At 41.1% G+C, this 25,415-nt stretch overlaps 1 protein-coding gene across 20 annotated transcripts in view; it reads right to left on the bottom strand.

Annotated features, from left to right (window-relative positions):
- Positions 1–25,415, bottom strand: part of ADGRL3 (adhesion G protein-coupled receptor L3) — a 339,457-nt gene that overhangs the window by 177,404 nt on the left and 136,638 nt on the right. For all 20 annotated transcript variants that reach the window (XR_008972358.1, XR_008972359.1, XM_057411078.1 and 17 more), the window contains one exon: positions 6,656–7,456. Coding sequence is in view for 18 of the 20 variants with exons in the window: in XM_057411078.1 (XP_057267061.1) it covers positions 6,656–7,456 (801 nt within the window). In the remaining 2 variants the exon portion in view is untranslated. The remainder of the gene's footprint in view (positions 1–6,655; positions 7,457–25,415) is intronic.

Raw genomic sequence — 25,415 nt, forward strand, 5'->3', positions numbered from 1 at the left:
ACGTGTTCAGCAGAGGCTGCTGAGAGCACACGCTGATCTCTCTGAAAACCTCCAGCAACACTGCGCAACCAGCAGCTGTCACTGTAAGCAATGAAGAGGAACAGGAGCGAGAGAGCTAGGGATGCTCCTAGATGGGAGGAAAGCAACTAGAAACTAAAAAGCACAGGAGAAGCTGCAATTAAACACTCAGCACCCTCCTAAAGAAGGCCCTCGTCAGACCAGAGAAGCAGCTCATGCAAAAAGCTCAGCTGGCCTTTTAAAATGCAGCCAAATTTAACTTCAGGTACTAAGCATGGCTTATTGCAATGGGATCTTGAAGCAGTGTCAATTCATATCCTGTGCACAAGTGGGATTTAAGATTTGGCAGCCCTTTTGATGCATTTCCCAAGGATATAGGGCGCTAAGGGCGAGCAGAGCAGGAAGCTGCTTTCAGCTACCTATTGGCACGTGACAACTTTGAAATGTTCATGATTCTCTGCCCACTATCCACATTACTCAGCTGTCAAAGAGAAGGCCTCAGATTTATGATGTGAAAATTACATTTTAACGAGGTGTCATATGTGTTTAAAGTTCTTATTCATCACCATACTGCCACATCTTTTACCCAAGACACAAATGCTCTTAATTAGCATATTATAAGGACAGAAGGTTCACCTTATCTGCATCGTAAAACTGTTCTAGAAAAAAAAAACAAAACGACAAAAAAAAACAAACAAAACCCAACAACCCAACCACCTTTATCGAATAAAATGGTTGCAATCACATGTCAAGAGAGCATCCCACAATATTTAACAGAATCCAGAGAATAAAAGTTTGACATATGCCCTTCATACCACATTTGCTTACTAGACTGGCAGTCCACTGTTAATATGCAATTTATTGACACTTAAGCACAATGAGGCTGTTTTAGAAGCTTTATATCATATCACTGTCTTCCTTATGTATTTGGCATATTTATTTATTAACTTCATACATCTATTAAACACCTCAAATTGTAATACCTTGGTCTCTCGGACATAATTTAAAACACCTCCTTGAAAATAGGAGCTCTGTATTTCCCATGCCACTGGGAACAGCTGTCAGGACATACAAGTCCCAAAGATGAACAGAGGGATCTTTATCCTGGTTCAAGTCCTTCACTGATAAGCTATGGGACAGTCACTAGTCCCTCCTCCTGGTCTAAACGTTCAGCTAGCACAACCCAAGCTCCTACAGAAGAGCTGCTGGCCCTGGCATAGGGAGCCTAAGGCATTTAAAAGACAAAACTTTCTTCTTCTTCTGGTCTTTCTGCTGATCAGTAACATCCACCTGGTGCCCATCCAGGAGTCATCACTGCCCAGGGAGGTGCAGAAATGCAAAGCCAGGAGATATGTGTTTGTGTGCAAGCATGGTGCTGGGAAATGGGATGGGAGCACTTTACCTTTTAGGAGATGAAGATTTGTTGATGTTTGTCTTGAATTTGTTTACACAGACTTTATCACAAGTGGATGATGATTAAAACAGGTAACTCTGGTGAATATTAAGACTGATTAAGTCGTGGAAAATTCTGTTAATAGACTTTTGTTTCCCTCTCTGCACATATCTACTGGGACACAAAAAAAACAAACTGAGCACTTTTGTGGGTTCAAATTATTGAAGAATGTAATGCAAAACACTACTAGAGTTGCAGAGCTATTCTCACTATCACTTCAAATTCGCAAACCATTAGCAAATCTTTCTCCCCATTTTTATAAAGGGAGAAAAGGAAGACCCAGGGAAATACATGTCAGTCAGTTCCACCTTGGTGCCTGGCAAGATCATGAAGGAGATCCTCCTGGAAATTATGCTAAGGCACATGGACAATAAGGGGATGACTGGTGACAGCCAACATGGCTTCACTAAAGGCAAATCATGCCTGACAAATGTGATGGCCTTCTATGATGGGGCTTTGATAAGGAAAGAGCAACTGACACCATCTACGTGGACTTGTGCAAAGTGTTTGACACTGTCCTGCATGGCACCCTTGTCTACAAATTGAAGACACGTGGATTTGATGATGGATGATGGACCACACAGTGGATAAGGAACTGGCTGGACGGTTACACTTACAGAGTTGTGGTCAACAGCTCAATGACCAAGGTGGAGACCAGTGATGATGGTGTCTCTCGGGGGTCGGTGTTGGGACTGGCACTGTTTTGTCAGTGACATGGACAGTGGGATTGAGTGCACCCTCAGCAAGTTTGGAAATGACACCAAGCTGTGTGGTGCAGTCAACATGCTGGAGGGAAGGGATGCCATCCAGAAGGACCTTTGACAGGCTCGAGAGGTGGGCCTGTGTGAACTTCATGAAGTACAACAAGGCCAAGTGCAAGTCCTGCAACTGGGTTGGGGCAATCCCAGGCACAGCTACAGGCTGGGCAGAGACTGAATTGAGAGCAGCCCTGAGAAGGAATTGGGGGTGTTGGCTGACAGCTGTATGCTGGGCTGCATGAAAAGGAGCATGGCCAGGAGGTCGAGGGAGGTGACTGTCCCCCTCTGCTCTTGCAAGACCCTACCTGGAGTTCTGTATTCAGCAGTGGCATCTCCAAGACACAAGAGGGACACAGACCTGCTTGAGCAAATCCAGAGGAGGCCATGAAGATGATCAGAGGGCTGGAGCACCTCTCCTATGAAGACAGGCAGAGAGAGTTGGGCTTGTTCAGCCTGGACAAGAGAAAACTCCAGGGAGACCTTAGGGAAGCCTTTCAGTAATTAAAGAAGGCCTACATGAAATCTGGAATCAAGGATATATAGTGATAGGACAAGGGGGAATGGTTTTGAACCGAAATAGGGTAGGTTTAGATCAGATATTAGGAATAAATTATTTACTCAGAGGGCAGTGTGGCACTGGCACAGGTTGCCCAGAGAAGTTTTGGCTGTCCCATCCCTGGAAGTGTTTATTAAGGCCAGGATGGATGGGGATTGGAGCAATCTGGTCTAATGGTAGGTGTCCGTGATTATGGCAGGGGAGTTGGAACTAGATGATCTTTAAGGTCCATTCAACCCTGACTATTCTTCAGTTCCATGAAACTCAAAAGCATCTACAAATAAATAGCACAAAAGCTCAGGAGTATTTATGGAAAAGCATCCTCAAAAAAACCCTACTTTTAAGGCCAAACAGCATAAACAAAGAAAATATGCTTTGAAAGCTTTTGGTATCTTCAGGTTCACTTGAAGGTAGACATTAATGACAGGTTTCCTGGAATTTGCAGGCACTGAGGACTGCTTGCTTTCAAAACTGGTTTTGGGATAAATGAAAACAACCTCAGACAAGAGAAAGAAAAAAAAAGAGAGCGTGTCAAATCCTTAAAATGCAGCTTTTCCCGTTTCTGAGAAAAATGAACAATTACTTTTAATTCAGTCAAGAGAGCTAAATTGCTTTTAGGTCAGTTGACTCCAGCATTGTGCTTCACTTACGACTTCAGAACATTTTGTCTTCCCTGGTACCTTCAGCTGCTACAGAAGTTGAGCACGGAAACTCCAGGGTTTGACACTCACTTACTCTGAGCAGTAAAAGCTGACTTTTTTAAACAGTGGGTGAGAGAAGTTCTGAGATAGCGCAGGTTGCAAATATGTTCCAAACCTACACACACAAACAGACCTTTAATTAAAACTCACAGAAAATGTTTCATTACTGTGAAGAGCAAGAGGATGGGATCCCTGCCCTTCCTATAAGCTAAGTGATTTCTGCTTCCTTCCATTTTCCCTGGATAGTTTGGAAAATGACTGAAAATGCTTGATTCTAAGTGAACTGGAGGCCCCAGCACCTGTTTTTCTTTTTATTTTAGATAGCCCTGAAATGTATGATACTTGAGATTTGAAAAATGTTTCAAACATGTTACTGCCTATTTAGATAGAAAAATATATTACTTCTTTTGTTAAGATCAATGTTTGGTTTTTAGAGCTCTTCTCCTAAAACTTCACACTTAATTGTCTTTTAACAGCCAATTTGTTCAACCTATCAATTTTATAATCTTTCTTTTATTTTCTAATTAAGCAAATATTTTTTTATATATTTTACTACTCAAACTGTAACCCTATGGAAAATGGCCACACTGAACATTGCCACGCTCTAAACAAACACTGGTAACTTTTGGAAGGGGAGAGGGGAAACACATACCCACACTCCACTCTGTAAAAAAATAACTAAATAAATAACTAAATAAAATATCCTGGTCCTTCACTGCTTTCCTAGTGTTTCATTGGCTCCTGTTCTGCTCTTTGGTGCATGAGCTGGGCTTATGCCAGCCATGCATTTAGAATTATATAGAAGTCAATGCAGCATGAAATTTGGTGCTAACCAGAAAATGTGTTGCACTGAACTTGGAAAAGAAAGAGTCACACAGACCTGGTCTCCTGGCTCCTTTCTGAAAGAAATGAAACCAACAAAAAAACAAAATACAAAACCCCAAAACAAACACCCAACTACAATCAAACAGGCGTTATTCACTTATACAATTCAAAATCAGTGTTCCTGTTTGACTGACTCATAACGTTCCCCCTAATCAGGCTGTGAAGGTAATGGAGCAATAAACTCCCTTTGTAAAGGTATTTTTCTTCACTTCGAAATACCTCGGCCCATTTGAGATGTCTCATCAAAAATTTCACTTGCTCTCAGAGCAGTCCTCTCAAAAGTCCTCTAAACCCATAAAATAGTGAGGTAATGGGATCCTTATAAATTTCTGCCAAAAAGGAAATCTTGGCAATTTTCAGAGAAGAGAAATGCATGTAGAATTCAGCTTTGTCCCCACATTACAAAGCTATCAAAAATTGCATGAAAGAAACATCAGAGAAGGCTAACCAGATTCTCTGACACCAAATTAACCCCCTTATGTCCACCACTCAAAGCCAAAAACAGCTTCAGCTTTCCATCTGAGGCACTGGGGGATTTTAAATTCTCATCCAAACATGAATGAAATGCAGGGGCTTCAAACAGTGACAAATCAAATCCTTGCACATCAGCCCTCTTCCAGGTTTTCACCTGCTTTCCCATCAAACCAGCTTAGACTGGGAAAAGGGGGAAAAACATTTCCTTTTTTACAGGAAAGCATAAAATTCGGGGTTTTCACCAATTATGGCTTTTTTTTTTTTTTATCTTAAAGAGGATATTACTGACAAGAGTCACCACAGGAAAAAGCAGCAGTAGAGATTCTGATGTAATACCTAGAAATATTTCACTGAAAATGAGAGAAACTCCATGAAATAGAAGGGATGCAATTGATTTTCACTCCTCAGGGATAGCTCACAAATTGCTCTGCTTCACTCCAGTACTCAGAAAGTACGTGCTCATCATTAAGTTGGGAGAATGAGTATTACTTCATTTTTTGCTCATTTGAGATCTTGAAGAGGTCAACATCATTGAAAATGTCCCTGCTCTTCTCTTAACACTCACTCAGTTTTGTTCATCTGCCTCTTCAAGATTTCCTTCTCTTCTTCCTCACACTTTTGCATAAAAATGAGAAAGTCACTGCCATTTTATTACTTTTATTCCACCCCTCCCCTGGATTTCATATCCACAGTTTCTTTCAGCATCTCTTGATCCATTTTTATACACATAACAGGCTGCACACAGGAAAAAAAAAAAAAAATTCAGCACCAGAAACCTCTCAACTTCTCTTTTGCAACTTGAAGCCCTGAATCGATTCATCCACTTCTGAGTTTCTGGATGAACAAAAAGAATGTTTTGGGAATTGTCATTAAGAACCAAATAGCTTACGGTACAAATGACCTTAATTCTTCATTTCCTTTTACTTCTTCAGCTTTTCTGAAGTGCACAGTCCAGCATAGAAACTACCTGATAACTGAGCAAATGCTGTTTAGAAATTCTTGTACTGTCATATGAATTTGACCAGAATATAGATTAAGTCATGTTACTAATACAATGCCAACTGTGAACATAATACTGGCAAAACAATGAAGAAGTTGGTGAAGATAAAGGAATATAACTGAACTAAGCAATTACCAGCATAATTTCTAACAGGAAAAAGGGTGGAAAAGCTGGGAATCCTCTAGGGAACGTTCTCTTACAGAAAGTATAGTGAGTCATAGTAAGCCATCAAATGCTTTGAAAAAGAAAGAGAAATTTTAAATAACCCAACAATCTGGAAGTTTTTGTTCTCAATTCCTCACTCAACTCTAGACACACACTACTGGGTGCATGCCCACATATGCAATTAGCTTTGGCTTCCCTGAACACCTGAACTTGCTCAGCTTAATAGAATGAAGTCATTTAAACTGGCTGGCATTTTTCCCCTGTCTGCAGTGATAGTATCTTCCATGCTTTGTTTTGCCAAAATTCCTGCAGAAGGGAAAACAATCTGATATACAGAGGATAATTCCGTTGAGGAGAAAAGACTGCTATCCCTGTGATGCAAACAACAGCATGGACATTTGAAGACTGTTTCAGCTTGTTTACAGGTAACGCATAGCAAACTCTCCATTTCATTTCAAACTAAGTTAAAAAAAAATATTCTGCACATGTTAATGTCTTAATATCCATAATAGGCATTGTGGTGGGATTTAACTTACAGAAACGTAGACGTACCAGTGAGACAGAAGTCTAATTCAATTTTACACCCTATTTGCAAGAAAGATAGAAAGCCCGATTCAGATTGTGGCTCAGTATTAAAGGACTTACCTGCTCTGCTGTCCAGTGGGCCAAAATCCAAGGAATATTTCACAACATGATAGTTGTTCCATACATAAAGGAGGTTGTCCCGGGGATTATAATCCACAGCAGCAATATACTGGTAGGAGTTTGGAAAGGGTACATCCACCATGCTATCCTTGCTTTGGTCAGTGTTATATATGTAGTCTATTTTATTCCCTGTGGCTTCATTGTCATCATCTTCATACACAGATTTCACCACATACAAAATCCCACAGATCATGAAGGCGTTAGAAGCTGACCTCTTGTCATAGGCAGTATCCCACGTCCCTTCAATCCTTAATGTGTAAGGGTTTAACTGGCTAATGACTATTTTGCCATTATTTTGTTCTGTTGCATAGATTACCCACAGCCCGTTTTCATCCACAGCCAAGTCTATATCAGACTTGCCTCCCCAGCGGTAGGGAGAGGTGTCATGATAATTTGCATTAGCTATGATAGCCTCCCCGCTTTTTATCCTTGTCCGCAAGTCAAACTTGACTATGTTCCTGGTTCGTTCCTTGTTGAAGAACAAAGCCCCATCATACACCACGAACCCTGTGCCATCCACCCGGTGAGGGAGTTTGTAGGTAGTAGTTGGTCTCCCAGCAATGAAGTCATCCTTGGAGGAGTACTCCGTCAGTGTGTCCGTCCGGTACGGTGTCCAGGGCATGTAGTAGATCTTGTCAGATGCCTGCAGAGGGTCCTTGCACCAGGCACCAGATTGGTGGTCAGATTCAAATAAGTGTTCGCTCTGGTATACTCCTTTCAGCAGTCCAGGGCAAAGAAAAACTGTTGGAGGGGAAAAGAATTTAAAACAAAAGAAACCAAAGTTACTGAGTGGTTGGCTCAAACATCTCAACAGCTTCTAGCTCTGGAGCAGAGGATACTTGAGATCAGAGAAAACCCAAAAGCAATGCCTTGTAGCTGGAGACTAGCCGTCCCACTGGCCATGTCTCTAGAACAAGATTTGCTCCATCAAACTGATTTTTTTTCTCCCTGCTTTTTCTATCTGCTGTGGCTCATTTTCTTATTGCTTTTCAAATCTGTTTTTACAGGTGCACTTACTTGGACCACTTGCCTTTGTAAACTCTGAAATTAATATGTGCCCCCAAAGAATTTCTGGCTTTGTATTTCCATTATATTCTGCAGTGAATTTGTACCTACTAGGTGAAGGGGTAAACTCCCAAGGAATTGATCCACATATTTATTTGAACAATCCACAGAAAAATGGCCTAGAAATGAAAATAAGAGAGAGAAATTCCCATCTTTACAGCCCAAGCCATATGAAATATTTAAAGGGTACCAATAGCAAAGCAGAGGCGAATCCCTTAGCAACTCAGAAGAGCATTTAAAGCAAAGGGAGTGGGGAGAGTGGGGAGGAGGGAAACATCCGTCTACAGATCTGTAGTATAACTAGAAATGAGGCTTTCAAAGCTGCTACAGGACACACAAAACATGCAGTCCACGCAATTAAAAATGAATGACGTATGGATGCTGAAAAGAAAAGACAAGGAAGGAAGGAAGAAAGGAAAGAAGGAAGGAAAAGAATAAAGTTCACCGGAGAGGAACCCAAGGTCTAGATTTTAATCAGTTAAAAAATGTCCTGTTAAATATAGTAGTAATTCAAACTTAAAAACATATACCTTCTATTGTTACATGAGAGGAGCACAGAGGAGCAGTTTGACTAACCGGAGTGCTTTGCTGCTCAGACTTCAGGGGGGCTGAGTGGAGCCAGGGCATGCCCAGCACCTGGGAGGAGGCTCAGACGGTGCCCAGCTAACCTTGGCATCGCGGGAATGCCAACGCCAAGAGGTCAGCCAGCTGGACGGGGAGACAAAAGGAAGGACGCTGTGGAGCAAAACTGGCTCGCTCAGCCCTTGTCATCCCCAGTAGCATCCTCCTGACCTGAGGTGCTTCACACGCTTCAGGAGGAGAATAGTGGCTGGTTATTTGTCATGCTAATCTCCATGAGCATGAGTAGTACAATAACCATGACGATGGAATGGGCAGCAGGGAGGCATGAAGAGGCATCCCACCACAGGCTTCTGGTAGCACAGGGCTGGCAGATGGGATCCTGTGTTCGTGCTCCCTGGTTGGAGCGTAACCAATTATTTTCAGAAATGCAGAAATTGGTAATATCCTCTGGAGAGTGAGACAGGAGGAAAATAAGATTTAGTAACTGGTGTGAAAGCATATTGCTCTATTGGAGTCTAAGTAATCACCCAGAGTTGCTGATAAAGCGGTGCTGTTTCCAAGAAGCTTTTATGGCATAATTAGATATACTTATGCACATACATATGTATGCACACTTTCCAAATTCTTTGGGGCAGGAAAAGAGTGAGTTATCTAAACCTTTGAACAGAAATTTAATGGAAAAAATGTGGCACTGGTAAAAAAAATTCATCAAAAATGAGTTATCTGGTGAAGTTGAGCAGCAGAGATACTAAATAAACTTTAACAAAAAAGTAGTGAGAATTAATGACAAAGTATTTCAACTAAAACGTTAAACTGTTAAATAACAGCCTATACATAAGTAATATATATAATTTGAAAGGTATTTAATTACCTTTTTGTTCCACTTCTATTGTAGAGAGAGAGGTAAAGAGAGAAAGGAGAAAAGAGAATAGATTAATGGTACTGTATTGGCCAGGTACTTTTCTTCACCTCTTTCATATGAAAAGGAAGCTTTATTAATTTACTTTAGTATGTGAACATTTTACATATATGTATAGATAAAGCCTTTCCTCTGATATACACTGGATAATATGCAGACAAGCTGAACAAAATACATATAAATTTTAACTTTACAAAAATCTTTCAGAAGAAAAAAAAAAACAACACCTGGGACATATCAAGCCCCAAAATGAACTTTTTGAGATACTTGTCAGCAGCAGCCTTGGACTGGTTTCATAAAGCAAAATGAAATACCCATACACTGAAATATGACTGATACAGATTTATGTATAGAATAAAAACTCTAGAGAGAAACTTTATAGAATATACATCTTCATATATTTCACCAAAATCCTGTAAAATAGAGATCCCTACTTTAAGCAGGAGAATATTGTCTTCAGACATTAATATATTCCCTTATGACACAAACAGACAATTTAGAGTAGTTAAATGAAGCACATTGTTAGGTTTTTGTAGAGTCTTGCTTATGTTTCAGAGAAACAACCTTCAGTAGGAATTGGGAAAAAATAAAATTAAATACTGTCATATGATTTACAAGATCCCAAAGACTCGCATGTTAACAAGTTAAAAATACCTAAGCACTATTTAAAAAGCCCAACCCCATAACTTGCTGGATATTTTTATGTGAATTATTCACCATGCATAATAATGCTGCTGAAGAGGCTGCATCCCTTTGAACAAAGACCTTTGCAGTCAGAATAAATAAATTTAATGCACTTACTAATTGCTAAATGCTCAGTAACAGTTTCTGCAGCTAACAACCTCCTGCAAGAGGCCTTGGAGCCATCATCCAAAAGTCCCCTGCAGTTGTGCACAGACTCTTTCTTCTTACAGCATCATGGGGCACCAAACAGTTTCTGCACTCCCAGCCTTGGGGTTTGCTATTTCTGCAGGGCCTCTTCTCCAAGACTGTAGGAGAAGGCAGGCCTCATAAAATATCACTGAGGGAGAAGCAAGAACTTGCCAGCAAAACAGTATGGTTTTGACAGCTGAGAGATCTCTGCTCAGAGAAGCGAGACAGGAATGCAAAGGTATGCACATGCATTTTGTTTTTACTTGCACAGAGTTCACCCTGGCCTCTTCCAGACTGAGGCAGTTGCCAAATGACTGTCCTCCGGTGCTGGGACTGCAAATCCCTTTGCATTCAAAAGTCTCATTCATTTGGATGGGAAACTGCAAGCTCAATGGAAGAATGATTTCAGGCTAAGACTGCAAATGCATTGACTAGACATGTAGATCTGCACTTTGCCGTGCAGGGAGGCACACATCCGGAGCCAACTGCAGCTCCCAAAATGAATGTTTCCAAACTTTAACAGTCTTTTTTATTTGGGCTTTGAGTCTACCTCATAACAAGTTAAGGTTAAAGGCAAATGTTTTCACCATGTGGCTGTCAGGGCTCTAAGGAGCAGAAATGACACATTTCAGTGCAAGCACCTGGTTTTGCGAGGGAAAGAACCAGCAAGATTAAAAAGCACCAGACCCAGAAAATGAAGAAATCCACACAGAAATTGCTCTCCCCATTCCAGGCTGTGGCTGGCCACAGTTAAGTAAGGTATGCAGAAAAAATTAAATGTCCTTGGCAAAAGCAAGAAAGCAACATGACAGATCCCCAAATGCATGGCTTCACACTGATTCTTCTGGCTGATGGTATACTGTACCTCTGGCAGCCTAGAAGGTAGTAATTTATGTTTCCAAACGAGCAAAAGCTTTTGTAATACACTAGAACAACAGTGTGATATTGTAAAGCAGGAAGAGAGGAGCTTTTGCAGGAGATAATATATTTGCGACCAGCTGAGCTGAGTGACCTGAAGCACTGATTACCGTTCTCCTGAATAGCTCATATGTGTTATTAGCAGTCAGTGCCATATCCAGCTCTCTTACAATTCCAGACATGGTATGTGTTTTGGTGACCTCCTGCACGGTGCTTTCTATTATATGTATCACAAATACGTATTTCGCTCCTGCTGATTTAAGACTTAATGCTTTTGAATTTCAATAATTATTCAGCTTTTATCGGGATGTCATATTATTCAAACAGGTTGCATGGGAAGCATAGAGGATTTGGCTCATTGAGCAGTATTACAAGGAAGGGTCTAATTAGGGTCTGACTATCCCTTCAGTTCTGCAATATCACTGCAAAACCATCTTCATAAAGTACTGGAATTTCTTTTTTTTTTTTTTTAATTATGCCCAATTACAGACAATTGTACATCTCTGCAATGCCTGTGCCAGTCTATAGAATTTAAATACTGCTTATAACACAGAAGGCATCTTACCTTCCTGCAGGGATCTACAGAAAAAGCAGACATACACATTTATTTCTCTTACAATGACATCTTCCACTCCTGCTATCGCTGCACTGGAGCAGAACAATGGTATTTTACCTCAATTTCCTATGCCAGCTGCAGGCCAGTGCCATTGGCTTCAACAGCACCAGAGGCCCAATGGAAGTCAAGAAACATTTGCCAGGTTTGAGGGGAGTTACAAACAAGACTTTCCACGTAACCTGATTTTCTGCTGTTTCTTTGTACAGAAGAAAAACCAACACCAATGTGCGATCATAAGCCATTAAGCCTACTCCTGAGCAATCAGGCAGATTTCTGTCAGCCATTCAGAGAAATCACACAAACAAATGAATTACATACTCTTAGTACTGATGGACTAAGCCTCTGAAAATACACTTTAAATTTTTGGCACAATTAACACTTGAACAACATTAACTGCTCATTTTCTTACCACCACATTGAGTTGCACTCAACTGTTTAAGGCATAAGCATGGAGTGGCAGAGTCCTATAGAGAGCTCTCTCCCCGACACTGCTTCAAACCCACAACAGCAGCACAAAACTACTGGCAAAAAAAAATTGTCTTAAGGTCCTTTCCAACCCTAACTATTCTATAATTCTATGATCTGAGTAGGGGTGATGTTAAAATTGTGAAAGTAAGTAAAAAGTTGTGCCCTGTACTTTGACAGCTGTTCGTTTTGTGGACAAACATTTAATAGCAGAATAAATGACATCCACTCTGTTCCTGTCCTTCAGAGGTCAAACTGATTTAATATTCAGAGACTCAGTGTTAAACACATGGTTAATGACAGTACAGAAGGACCAAGAAAACAAGGTTTTGAGGCTGACCTTAGCAGACCAAGACACAGTCCCTCAGCCATGCTGAGGGTGCTTCATGCCAGATGTCATTTACCACAGCATCTCGCCTCCACCAACCAGCTGGACCAGAATGCATGGGGAGGCAAAGCTGAAAAGATTCATGGCACTAGGGAACCAACTAGGGAGAAACATTCCCAAAAGGCACAGTACTGGCCTTGTGCCCTGCCTGGATAAATGACCCATGGTGCAAGATGGTGACCATTGTATAGCCGACCCACTACTTGGCTCTGAGCCCTGTTGTTCCAGGCTCAAGCACTGAGCTCCCTTTAATAATTAAATGAAGTCTGGAAATTGCCTTGGCACCAGGGCTCCTCATATAAGGATAGTCTGGGATCTAGAGCTTTTCTTTTTCTCTCTAATCCTTAGACCCCAATCTCCTTGGCCAGCCTTGTGCTAACAGGAAATCACAACTCTCTCAACCTTTGACTTGAGGGCCTCCTTATAGTATCCACAGAGAGCTCTTCCAATTTGCATGTTTATTTCCAATACACGCACCCCCACTTACCATCTGTGGGTTTTAGGTTGAATAGGAACATGTTTTGGAAGCCACAAACCTAGCAAGGCACCCCAAAGCACACCCATATAAAGTCTGCTTGGAAATGAAGGCACTCTTTCAAAGACAAGGACTGGTTGCTGAAGACTCAGTGTTCCCCTACTAAAAGAAGGTTAAAGTAAACAAGAGGCATGGTCAAAATTCAGGGCACCAAAGCACATGTTGACAACATACTTCCTTTTAGCTATTAAATGAGAAGGCAGTAGTCTAGGCAACTAGGCAATACACAGGAAAGGGTGGCATCAGCTTCACAGCATGTCCAGCATGGTGGATCACTGACGACAGGACTCCATAGTCAGTGCTAGAGAAACTGTCCTCTAGGGTGTGGGAAAATCTGCTGTTGGGCAGGATGCATTCCCAGCCACGCTAATAGTAATAGAAGTCCTGAGCAGTTTCTCTTTTCAGCACCTAGAATTTAAGAAAGTTGTTGAGGTCTCTGAGAAAATACAGCAGTTGACAGATCAGAGGCAACATCAGAATGGAGCACAGGTACCGTTGGAGTGTCATCAGATTCTCATTTGTCCCTCTGGCTCCCCATCCCAGGACCCATCCTGTATGCATTTCAAACCCATGGTGCTCTATTATCATGAAACTCAACTGTCAGAAAACAGAGGTGGTATGTAGACAGATCTGAATTGGGAAACACAGTTTAAGGAAAGCTGAACTCTGTAGCAGCCTGACCTAAGAGAAATTTATCTAAACCCAAGGAATGAATCACAGAATGGTTTGGGTGCTAGTTCTAACTTCCCTGCCATAGACAGGAACACCTTCCACTAGACCAGGCTGCTCAAAGCCATGCTAAAATACGAAAAAAATCTGAGAATACTCTTCTTTTATTAATTTGAACTTAAACGGCACTCAAACTCCCACATACAATTTGCTAGAAGCACAGTTAGCTAGCTTGGCATTTATATGACACATGCTGTTTTGGCAGCCTAAAGTTCAAAATGCTACAGAAGTACCCATCTCTGCTTAATTTTCTTCTTTTGACATATAATTAAAATGACAAAAGAGACCACATAGCCAAGCTCAGCATTCACTCTGTGCAGCACAGATGCAAACCAAAGAATATACCACCGTTTCTCTCATCCCCATGGTCCTTCTAGGAAAGCCTGGAGCCCTTCTGTTGCACAGGTGGGTGGTCACTGGACCCTGAATGCCCTAATAACAGAAACACAGTCACATCCACTGAAGCAAGCTGTAGCCAGGAGAAGGTCAGATGACATTTTGCCTCTAGACAAAGGAAAAGCAACAGCAACATGACGGTCTTTGGTCTCAGTCACTTCATTGCAGCTATTCTTGCTTACAGAAGACATGGTGACCAGCCCCCATCCCCATCCTCCACACCAAGATGCCCCCAAGCCAGAATTTACCACTAGTCGTGCTAGCCTCAGTGAAACACTCATTACATGAGCTTTTCATGTGAAAAAAAAATTAACATGCAATAGGGGAAGCCTTCTTGGGCCTTGGCTCAGTAGTAAACAGAGAATGAAAGAAGTAGGTTTTCTAAGACTACTTTGAAAATACATACTGTTGCTATCTTCCCATTTGTGCCACCTAATCCCACTTTACTATGATTTTTAAGTATTTGTTCCCTCCTCAACATGACAAGTTTTCTAGAAATCATTTCCCTTCCTTTACAGAGTAAGAACAAATACGTAACAGACTGCACTTTGTGCCACTGCTTTACCTGGGGGATCTTCACCTGTAGCAATGTCAAGTGTGTACATGCACTTAAATAGGGAACAGAGCCCTGGCTTTGCAGTCCAAGAGCAATCTGACACTTGAATATAAAGCACTCAGAGCTTCATTCTCCAGCCAAAGGAATGAAGAAATTATTTTTATCAATTATATTGCACTGAATTAGCTTTCTCATGGCTGCCAAATTTCTGTTAGGAAAGAACTACACACATTTCGAGACTCTCCATGGCAGTTCTCCACCAGACCAAAACTATTCTGAAAACTAAGTTTTAAAGTTTATTTAGGCTTAAATGATTATAATGGTGGGACCCACTCAGTCTGTAACATTATTTATATTTCCAAGAAAATTTAAGGTTTCAATAAAAAGTGTATTTCCCTCTTCTTGACTGTACATACCTCTGTGTGCACATTATACTCCCTCACATAAAGCTGGGAGAAAGAAAAAAAAACAAACTTTATTTATTGCACAGGAAAAATGCTTGCCTTTTACAGCATATGAAGTGCTAATCCTTTATTTAATAAAAGGGAGGAATAATCTCACTTGCTCCATTTCCAAATTCCATTTTACATATAATACCCAGGCACCAGCAAATTAAGGTGCTCTACAAGTAACCTGCATTACAATTGCTTCATGTAACACATTCCCAAAATTATCACCTCTTAATTAATTTCACTGTGAAGTACGGATACTGGAAATGTCAATAATCCATAAATGCTTTCACGAACCACAGCCTAAATTAAATCCTTAAGTATGGTATCTATAGATCTGCAGAAATCAAAGCTGTCGTTTTTCGTAAGTGGATTTTTTTTTTCCTTACATTTCCATTCATCTGATAAATTCATGAAACCTTTCAAACCATTAATTTGGGCTTCCTTAAAATGTCAGTGCTTTCAATCTGCTTTTTAATACATAATAACTAAATGTAATAGATGTTCGCTAAAATAATACTAAAGATTATTAATGTTAAAACACCTGTCAGTGTAACTTACAGTCATCAGGACCCAGGAAACCACTAATATACATTAACTCTTGTCCACTGGAGGTTTCTCCGAGATGAAAAAAGCTAGTTTCCTATAAAATTGCCCAGTGTATTACAGATCAAACTTCAGGTTATTTGGGAGGAGGCCATCTTTTTCTTAAACATTCATATAATGGATGACAGGCATCAGAGGCCTGAGCCATCAAATGGGCTCTTCCTCAAACCCAAGAAATAACAAATGCTTTTCCATGACGCTGTCCCCTCAAGGTCAATTTTCTAAGAACTTAAATACTGTGATCTCATTTTCTAATTTTAGGTATCAAAGCGCAAACACACAAAAATATGCCTTTAAATATTTTGTTAAGAGAAAAAAGAAAAATCGGTCCTGCAGAAGGCCAGTGAAACTTTGGGATTCTGAGTTTTGGGGTTAAATCCCTTTCATGTGTCCAGCCCTGCAGAAGCTGCTGCTATTCTGCAGAGCAGAGATCAGTGAGAGAGTTTTTAGCTTTGAATGGTTCTGCAAACATTCAGATTTCCTGAATTTCCACAAAAAAAAAAAAATCTATTCTTTCTTTGCCTCTTTCCTCTTCTTATTATTCCAGGTAGCAGTCACAGTGACTGGCTTCTCTGAAGAAGCAGACACTTCATCAACTTCAGCAGATACTGAATGTGATTGTGCTGCACTTCTGAATGTATTATTCCACGAGGTAAATATGTTTTTCTCAAGTAAAGATAATTCACTTAAGATATAATGAGTCCTGAAATATACAGCACTGAGGGAAGGGGGGGAGGAAGTAGCAGCAAACATTGTTATATTCTAAGTTCATCTTCAGAAGAAATATCTGACATTTTAATGTGCATAAATCTCTTCTGTACTTGAGATTTTAATTTCAGAGAAGAGGTGTTGGTTGACAGAAAGCTCATTATAACCCGGCAGTGTGTGCTCACAGCTCAGAAAGCCAACTGTATATCGGTCTGCATCAAAAGAAGCGTGGTCAGCAGGTTGAAGGAGGTGATTCCACTCTCATGAGACCCCACCTGCAGTGTCCTGTTCAGCTTTGGTCCCCCCAACATGAGAGCGATGTGGACCGGCTTGAGTGAGTCCAGAGGAGGGCCACAAAGATGATCAGAGGGCTGCAGCACCTCTTCTATGAAGACAGGCTGAGAGAGTTGGGCTTGTTCAGCCTGGAGAAGAGAAGGCTCCAGGGAGAGTTTTAGGAAGCCTTACAGTACCTAAAGGGGGCGTACAAGAAATATGGACAAGGACTTTTTAACAAGGGCATGTAGTGACAGGACTAGGAGGAATGGCTTTAAGCTGAAAAAGAATAGATTTAAGTTAGACCATGCAGGTGGTGAGACACTGCAACAGTTCTCACCAGAAGTGTTCAAGGCCAGGATGGATAGGACTTTGAGCAACCTGGTCTAGTGGAATCTGTCCCTGCCCACGGTAGGGAGGTTGGAACTAGGTATCTTTAAGGTGTCTTACCAACCCAAATCATTCTATGATTCCAGAGATAAAGGAACATGAAAAAACAGTTCATCCCTGTATCTGGGAAACAAAAAGGTTGTTTATGCTAGTCAAAGTGTGTTTGCCAGAGCACTGGCTCACCACAATCACAAGCAGAAAAATAAGCCGGACAGAATTCCACTGTGACCCTGTAGCTAGTAACATATACCCCTGCTGTCACCAGTTTATACAGAAACCAGCAGTAACTTCTTAATACACTGCAACTCTCGCAACTTGTTATGCACCAGAATTTTTCTTTTAAATTTGTCAACTAAAAAGAAGCAGCAAGATGAGTTAGCATGAGAGAGGAAAAAAAGGACCATACAAGTACTGTGTGAAATTCAATTACAGCTACAAGTCATCCAGCCAAACTTTCCTTGGCAGTTGGCCTCTTATTGTTTCCAGCACAACAGCAGAAGAGTGAGCTGCCTTTAAATTATAGCAGAATCAGCCACCTGAACATCATTCTCCCATAATGAAGAAAAGAAAGGAAGAAGTGAAAGCCCAGATCCAGTAAGGCAGGTAAGGGCTGCAGGGCTGACCCTCTGCAGTGCTTTTTCTTTAGCAATACAGCCCTATGGCTGGGATGAGCAAGATGCAGAGATCTGGTGCCTCCAATGGAGGTGTGAATTAAACTTCAGCCAGGCTGTGAGTGAGCTTCATTATAAAAGGGGAGAGAGGCATTACTGTTCATTACTTACAGCTCCAGGTCTAAAAAGGTTAAAAGAAAAAAAAAAAAAAAAGGAGAGCCAAGCATTTTCCAAGAATGCTTATTTAATGGTGCCTCTCTGGAAAAGGTCTGGGCATAAAATAACTACTAAGATGCGTCTCCTCTCCATCAAGGCAGGATTCTGTGCACACAAAGGCGGGCAAAAAGGTGCTGGCACCAGGGCTTGATCCTCAAGAGCTGTTGAGTGTAGCTTTCCAGGGCAGGAACCTAATTCCTGGTGCTGCAAGCTCGGTCTGGGAGGACTCAAGACATGGGGCATGGAAGGACAGACCGACAGAATGGTTAAAATACTCGCAACGAAACAGGTGTTTTGGAAGTGACTTTGTCTGGTAAAATCTAATCCCAGAGAGCTCTTGTGAGTACGTTTGAGTCTAGGTTTTACTGCCCTTGGTCATTTAGTTCATGTGTAACTGGGTTGGGTAAACGGACCCAGGCAACCACCCTACTTTCTCCTCCTGGAACATAAAATACATGGAAAGATGACATGGCAAATAGGCAAATCTAGCTAATTAAGAATTACTATTATTTGCACAGCTCTTTACATCTTCCTTGCCAAATGAACTGTAAACCTTCCTTGCCTGAATTAAAAAGGAACAAAAGCCTGAAGTTCATTAAAGAGTCGTCCTCGTTCAGGCACGAGATAAATCTGAGATGTCAAAAGCCTGACAGAGCCATCAAGGCAAACATTAGGTGTCTTGCCTTAAGCAATAAGCAGGAAGGGAAAAAATGTCTTAGGTGAGGGTATGCTGAACTAAAGCTCTGTGTCTTTTTGTCCAATTTCTCTCCAACGAGGAATAAGCTGTTTGTCATCCTGCCAGCTATGAGACTAGCTATAAAATAATGGATTCCACAGGCCCAAATGAGGCTAATCATGATTGCCAAGGCATGTCTGTGCTGTGAGAAGTGAGTGAAAGTTGATACTCTTCAGAGAAAACATTTTTTGAAAAGCTCTTTGCTCTGGAATAAGCCTTGGCACTTATCTCATCTCGGAGTATCTACCATATTTCTTGTTTGATTCCAAGGCATATTGATGACACCAGCTGCTATGGCTGAGTTTCCTTTAATAATGCTTTGGTAGGTAAAACACTGCTTCTTTTAAACCACTGAGAAAACAGCAAGGGCAGGATTTTGTCTCAACTGACTCTCTCAATAGTACTTATTCTTAAGTGTCTCCAACTGGATGCTGTAGTAAAATGCCCATCAAAATATAAAAAGGATTTTCACAAAGCCAAACAACAAATCAACGCTTCTTTTTCTTCCTCCTCTCTGAAGTGGGGGAACACATTTAAAGTAGCTGGAAAGGTGGGATTTTACCACAACCACTTTGGAGAGCAAGTGAAGTCTAAGAGCTGTTAGACTTCTTCAGGAACTGGTCCTTTAGAACAAGATTTTAAAACCTGATGTAAATTTTAAAAAAGTCTTCTATCTAAAGGAAGAAGAAGAAATAAAAAAAAAAAATAAAAAATAATCAAGGTGTGACTTATAGCATCTTTAGGTTTAAGTAATTAATGCAAGTGTGCTGTATATGTGCGTGGGCACATATGCACACTCACATGCAGAGGAGTGACTTCCAACATTTTAAGATTTAAATAATTAACCCAAGTGTGTGACACACGCACATACACTCACATGTGTAATGTACAGGTACTGGCATAGTTTACACTGTCAGGCACATTCCCGAGTCACTCTAATAAAAAAATGATTCTGCAGTAATCTGACACTCGCATCCCATCTATAACCCACTAAAGCAAGCATTGCAAAAAACTGCTTAGGAGTCTTCATTTCATCTTCTCCTTTACTCCACCTTGCAGTACTCAGAGTCAACAAAATCTCAACTGCAAGGCAGATGTTTCAGAGAAGATCATGCCTTGCTGAATTGTGAAAGGCTCCCAGGTCTTTTCTCCAGTTCATGCTCCAGACATCCTGGGGAAATGGGAGAGATTGTGTGCATGCCTATGCAGTGCAAGACAGGCATAGCTGCTTCCTCAAGAGGGACAGACAAGAAGGCAACATGAAATGTGCTGGTTCTGATGAATGTTAGAGTGTCCTCAAATCACAGCTGAGCAAATTTCTCTCTGCTATGCACAAGCATCCTCCTTTGCCTCTGTTTCACACATTTCCCTTCCATGCCAAGCACCCATTAATCACTACCTACCTAACAGCACAGAAAACCCTCACATATATGCAGAGCTGACCAAGAAGCAGAAATGAAGCTGGGAGTCCCTGCAGTGCTCTTGACAAGACTGCGGCAAGCAAACCTGCCACCAGCTGAGGCTGCCACACAAGCAGACCCTTGACAGGTTGGTTCTGGGTGTATTTATTTAACCAAGCACGCAGGTAAAAGCATTGAGGGAGAGCTTTTAACAAATGCATGCTCTGAACGTAAGTGTAATTAGAGAACGCTTTACAGATTTCAGGATTTGGCTCGCCACTGTTTGAAACTCAGACTAAGAATCATAGAATCATAGAATAATAACAATATAATTTATACTTATTTTTTAATGACTAAGTACTGATATAAAGCAGGGACCTAGCTGGAATGAACTATCACTTTAAAGGAATACATCCGAGACCTTTAATTTGCATTGGTATATTCAGTGAAGTAAAAATATTATTCTGCTTGGGAGAACCACAAATTACAGCACTAAAATATATGTGGTGAATACATAGAAATTTGGTACTATTTGCAATGAACTGAATATTAGGCACCACTAAGATCTATCTCTTTCATCATTAATGAAAAAAAGACTATTTCTAATGTAAAGTGCAAGAATTTATGAAGGTCCAGAGAAATTTTTGTGTGCTTTTGCGACAGCTTAACTTCTAATACGTTATAATAAAAAAAAATAGGATCCTGAAGCTCTCACACAATATTTACTGGTGCACATTATTGGAGCGGTCAGTGTGTGGTGCCCTCTCTCTATTTCATAGCCAATGCAGCATTTTCCCCATGGCATCAATATATTTAAAAAATAAAATCTTGCTAGAGTAAAAAAAAAAAAAAAAAAAAAGGTGACAATATAACACACTCATTTTGCTATAAGGTAATTCAATCTGTCTACTTTGGTGAGGCTTAGTTTTTACATTGAACAACGCTTATTTACCTTGCTTACTTCAAAATGGAAAAAGAATTAAGGGCAAGGTTCAGTTTCCAGCTCAGCTTTTAGTAATCTGAAAATAAGAAATAGAGCTAAGAGACTCTAGAGATCTAGGGCACAGAGCTAGATGCCAAGGCTATGCTTCACATAAATGCTCTTTATTTTGAAATCTCTTAACAATTTAGATGAGGTAGAACTGCAAGAAGCAAATGATAACATTGCCAGAGGTTCCCATAGGAACATCAGTGGGGCCATGCTGGTATGGTGGCATAGAGGGCAGCCCTTTCCTTTCATTGCGTGCTGCTCTCTTCTGCATTCAAGACCTGCTCAACACATCTGATGGGAGTGTGCCATGGCCTGAGCCCATGAACAGCACAAGCATACCTTATAGCATCTCCTAAGAGAGGCTTTTGAAGATTCAGGTTCGCACCAAGTTAATAAATAACCTTGGGGGTGGGAGGGAAGGGCTTCTGAGAGTTAGACCGAAAGTGAGCACAATTAGGTGACCTAAGGCTGGTGAGTTGAGGCTGCACTCAGAAGTGAGTTGAAGTGGAACAGTTCAAGAAGCATCACCATTAAGAAAGACTGGTATGGAAACACAACCTAGAGACCACACAACAGAATACATCTCAACTAGTAGCCACCACAGCTCATTGCTAACACAGCCTGCATTTTCCACTTTCACCTCTTAGAGAGAGGCAACAGTTTCTGATGACTAGCAAAACACCAACATGATAACACATGTTCCTGGCAGTAACACAACATTAAAAATTCAGTTCATACTTAGGCAAACCCAACAAAAGTTTAATCAACTGTTTGACCTCAACAGGTGCAGGAAAGCCTAAGATGTTGTGCATCTCCATCACAACTTGAAGGCAAGAGCAGTGCTTCAAGCAAGTGGGGTAGCCTGCTCTACTGCTAGAAGGAGATTCTGTGGCATGGTATTTCACAAAGGCATACTTCTATAAAAATTTAAACTTCCGATGCATTACCACATTCTCATTGAGCTAACGCACAAAACAGAAGGAAGAAGAATAAGGTCCCCATGATGGCTCTACCTAGGTTGACTGAAGTGGAAGGCCTTATCTTTAGCTCTAAAGACAGTCTAAATTAGCAGGTGACCAACCCTGATTTAAAGAGAACAGATAGCAGTTTCAGAAAGACAATAACCCATACCTTGGTTCAGCACCAATGTTCTTAATGGCTGATAGTGCATGTGACCTGAGACATGGAGAAAGGATGGAAATGTAAGTATTACTTTGGCTGAGAGACTGATCTTCTCTGAAAGCTAAAGGATGGGGTGCCAGGGGCTCTCATCAGCTGGTGCTGCCTGTTCTGGTGAAACACTCAAATAGGGGAAGGGAAAAGGTAGATGGATTGGATGGCTCCAGCGCTGCATGCTCTCAGGCAACTGGGAGACACAGCTGGCATGGGGGGGCGCGGGGGGGAAGAGAAGGAAGCAGCAGCAGGGCTATCCTGTCCTTTGGTGCGCACTGAGGTTTTGATGATCTCAGGCCAGATCACAGTAAAGGAGCTCACTGTTGGGCTGTGCATCCAGGCTGGTTTGGCTCACAGACTAGGACTTTTCTTGTGATTCACGATTTCAAACATCAGAACACATACCCTTGAAACACACCACTGGAGAGGAATACAAAATAGGCACAGAAATGCCACTTCACATAGTATTACGGGGTGCCTCAGAACAAAGGAAAAACATCCCTACTCCTGAAAGAATCCCCAAATCCCTCCTCTGAAGGCATATCCAGAAGACGCCATGCTTTTTTGTCCTCTCCTTATGTGACCACATGTCCATCTCTTCCAGCCAGAATTTCTGCCACTCTCATTCCCACAGCTGTGCAGCAAAGACTGAATTCCTCACGACAGCTGTGAAATCTATAGGTAATGACAGACCTGATCGATTTACAGGAACCCCTGCTGCTGAGCTGAGCTGCTAAGCAGTTTATAACCCCAGCAGATGCCTCTGTTTTTAAGCCATGGGGAAGCTTCTAGGCAAGACTATGGCATTGCTCTTGTTATTGCCAAGAGGCAAGAAATGTAAGCTGGAAGCTTTTATCTTTCAGAGGACCTCTTTGACAGTTTGTAAAATACACCTCCAATTGACGGCTCCTGGACTCTCCAGTTAATGCTATGAGTAGGTGTTACACTACTCCCTCCAAACCACACCTGATCAAGTAATATCTGTTTTACAGGTAAGGAAGCCAACACAAATACCAACACCCTGAAGCCCTGGCACAGCAAGGATCAGTGACCTGGCACAGCTGGCCAGATATTTAATTCACTGCCCATTAGCTTACAGCAATTCTCAGATCACAAAGTCTCTGGAATACCCCAGCTTTCAGGATGGCAAAATGGAAAAACAAACAAACAAACAAACAAACAGGGATTTTACAGCTTACTCCAGCTCATACAGTGAAGTCAGAGGAAAATTGAACCAGGTACTCATGGCACAATCTGTAGAAAATTAAGTGAAATGAAACTGTGTTTGACATATGCACAGCCATGCATGAATGCAAGGACAGGAGAAATATGTTCAATGAATAACTGAGATGACAAGTCTAGTATGTTACAACTCTTCAGAGATCTGGATGCCCCACAATATATTTTTACTTGCTAAACAAGTCTCATTCCTTCCTGAAGCACGAGTGTAGCCAGGAGAATGCATCCATAGCATAAACAGCAACAGAACATTAAAAACTCCTCTTATTTTCTCTATATGTATTTTGAGGTGAAGAAGGAGCTGTAAACTATTTGTAATTTTTAAAATAAACTCAAACACCACCAAAATAGGCATTTTAAAATTATCTATAATTTCCATCCAAAGCAACATGCCACTTTGGGTTAGAATTGCAATTTTAAGTTCTTCTCAGAAAATGTATTTCACTGCTTACAATTCTGGTCATCTCTGCATCACAACCAAATATAGAGAGACAATACCACCAGGCTCATTTTCCTAAAGAAAGGGATGAAACAATCACTTTGCAACTCACATCCAAGGAAAAGAAATACTAATTTTAAAACTATATATTCTCAACTTTTCACGCTGATGCCATTAAGAAAAGACCTTCAAAAATGAAAAGCATTTTTTATACTTTCTCAAAGTTAGAAAAATAATATGAAGACTAGATGAAATGCAAAAGAAACCCTAAAACACTTGGTTTGCCATGAAGAAAGCTGGCTTTTTCACGGATGTACATAATTCCGTTCCTCTTAATCCTATTGTAGACACAAGTCTCACAGATGTTGCAAAACTAATTCTCTGCACACTCCTGTTATGCATACTGGGATTCAAAACTTAGACAAAATTGTGGATCAACAAGCCAGTGGCAGTATTTCCACTGTGGGTGTGACTGCCACAACAGCAAAGATACCAACTGAGAAAATGTCCTGTTATTTCTCATGGTACTTATCCTATAGCAATATCCCAGGGCCAGAGCAGAAATAGGCAGCAGACCACTGCTAATGTGAGAAAAAAACTGTTCTCCCAATAGCCTGCAAGCTAAGCAAACAAAACAGTCAGAGTTAATTAAAGATTGATTAAGATTCCCATTTGGGAACAGTGGCAGGAAACTATTACCTGCTTTGCCCAAGCAAGCCGTGGCAGAGCTGGGAAATGGTGCCAAATCAGGATTTCAGCACGTTAACCATAGTCCAAAATCAAATATGAAAACCTGCAAGCATAACGAATGAAAAAGATGCTTTCCTCAAGGGATGATGACTCCAAATGCAGCTGTCGGCATCCTTCCAGTGTGCTGTGTGTAGCTTGGCAAGGACACCTTGCCTGGCTCTTTTTAAGGATGGTTGGGGGATCACAAGATGGTAGCCTCACTTTAGAGAGATAATTTTTCTGTTTCTCTAGTCCCACAGGTTCAATGTTGTGAACTTCTATGGATCGTGTTTGCACAGGAGAGGATGCAGTGGTCAGATTTGGATGTTGACGTCTTTTCAGTGAACTCAAAGCTATTTTCTCTCTGTCTTGCTACCTGCTTGGATGCCTGTCAGCGGCTGTCAGCAGTCTAGTTGAGAGTGAGGAATGTCTGCTCATGGGGAGATCTGCTTTAAAAAACTGAAAAGGTTTGCTATGTTATAGCATTGTTTTCAGGTGTTGACTTGCCAACTGGCCAAGCATTCCCTAGTGACAACCTCTTCATAGCTCCAATTCTATGGCTGGGTTCATCAAGCAGCAGGAGGGAGAAAAGCCTGAAAGTAATGCTCCTCTGTCTTCCTCAGCTTGTCAAAAGCCTGTTTCTCTTCCTCTGAGCTGGGTCTGGCCTCAGTCATTACAAGGTTAAACACCCAGAATGG

This window comes from Pezoporus wallicus, unplaced genomic scaffold, assembly GCF_028554395.1.
Source record: "Pezoporus wallicus isolate ANWC-B61680 ecotype Strahan unplaced genomic scaffold, APGP_CSIRO_Pwel_v1 contig_2439, whole genome shotgun sequence".
Taxonomy (NCBI): Eukaryota; Metazoa; Chordata; class Aves; order Psittaciformes; family Psittacidae; genus Pezoporus; species Pezoporus wallicus.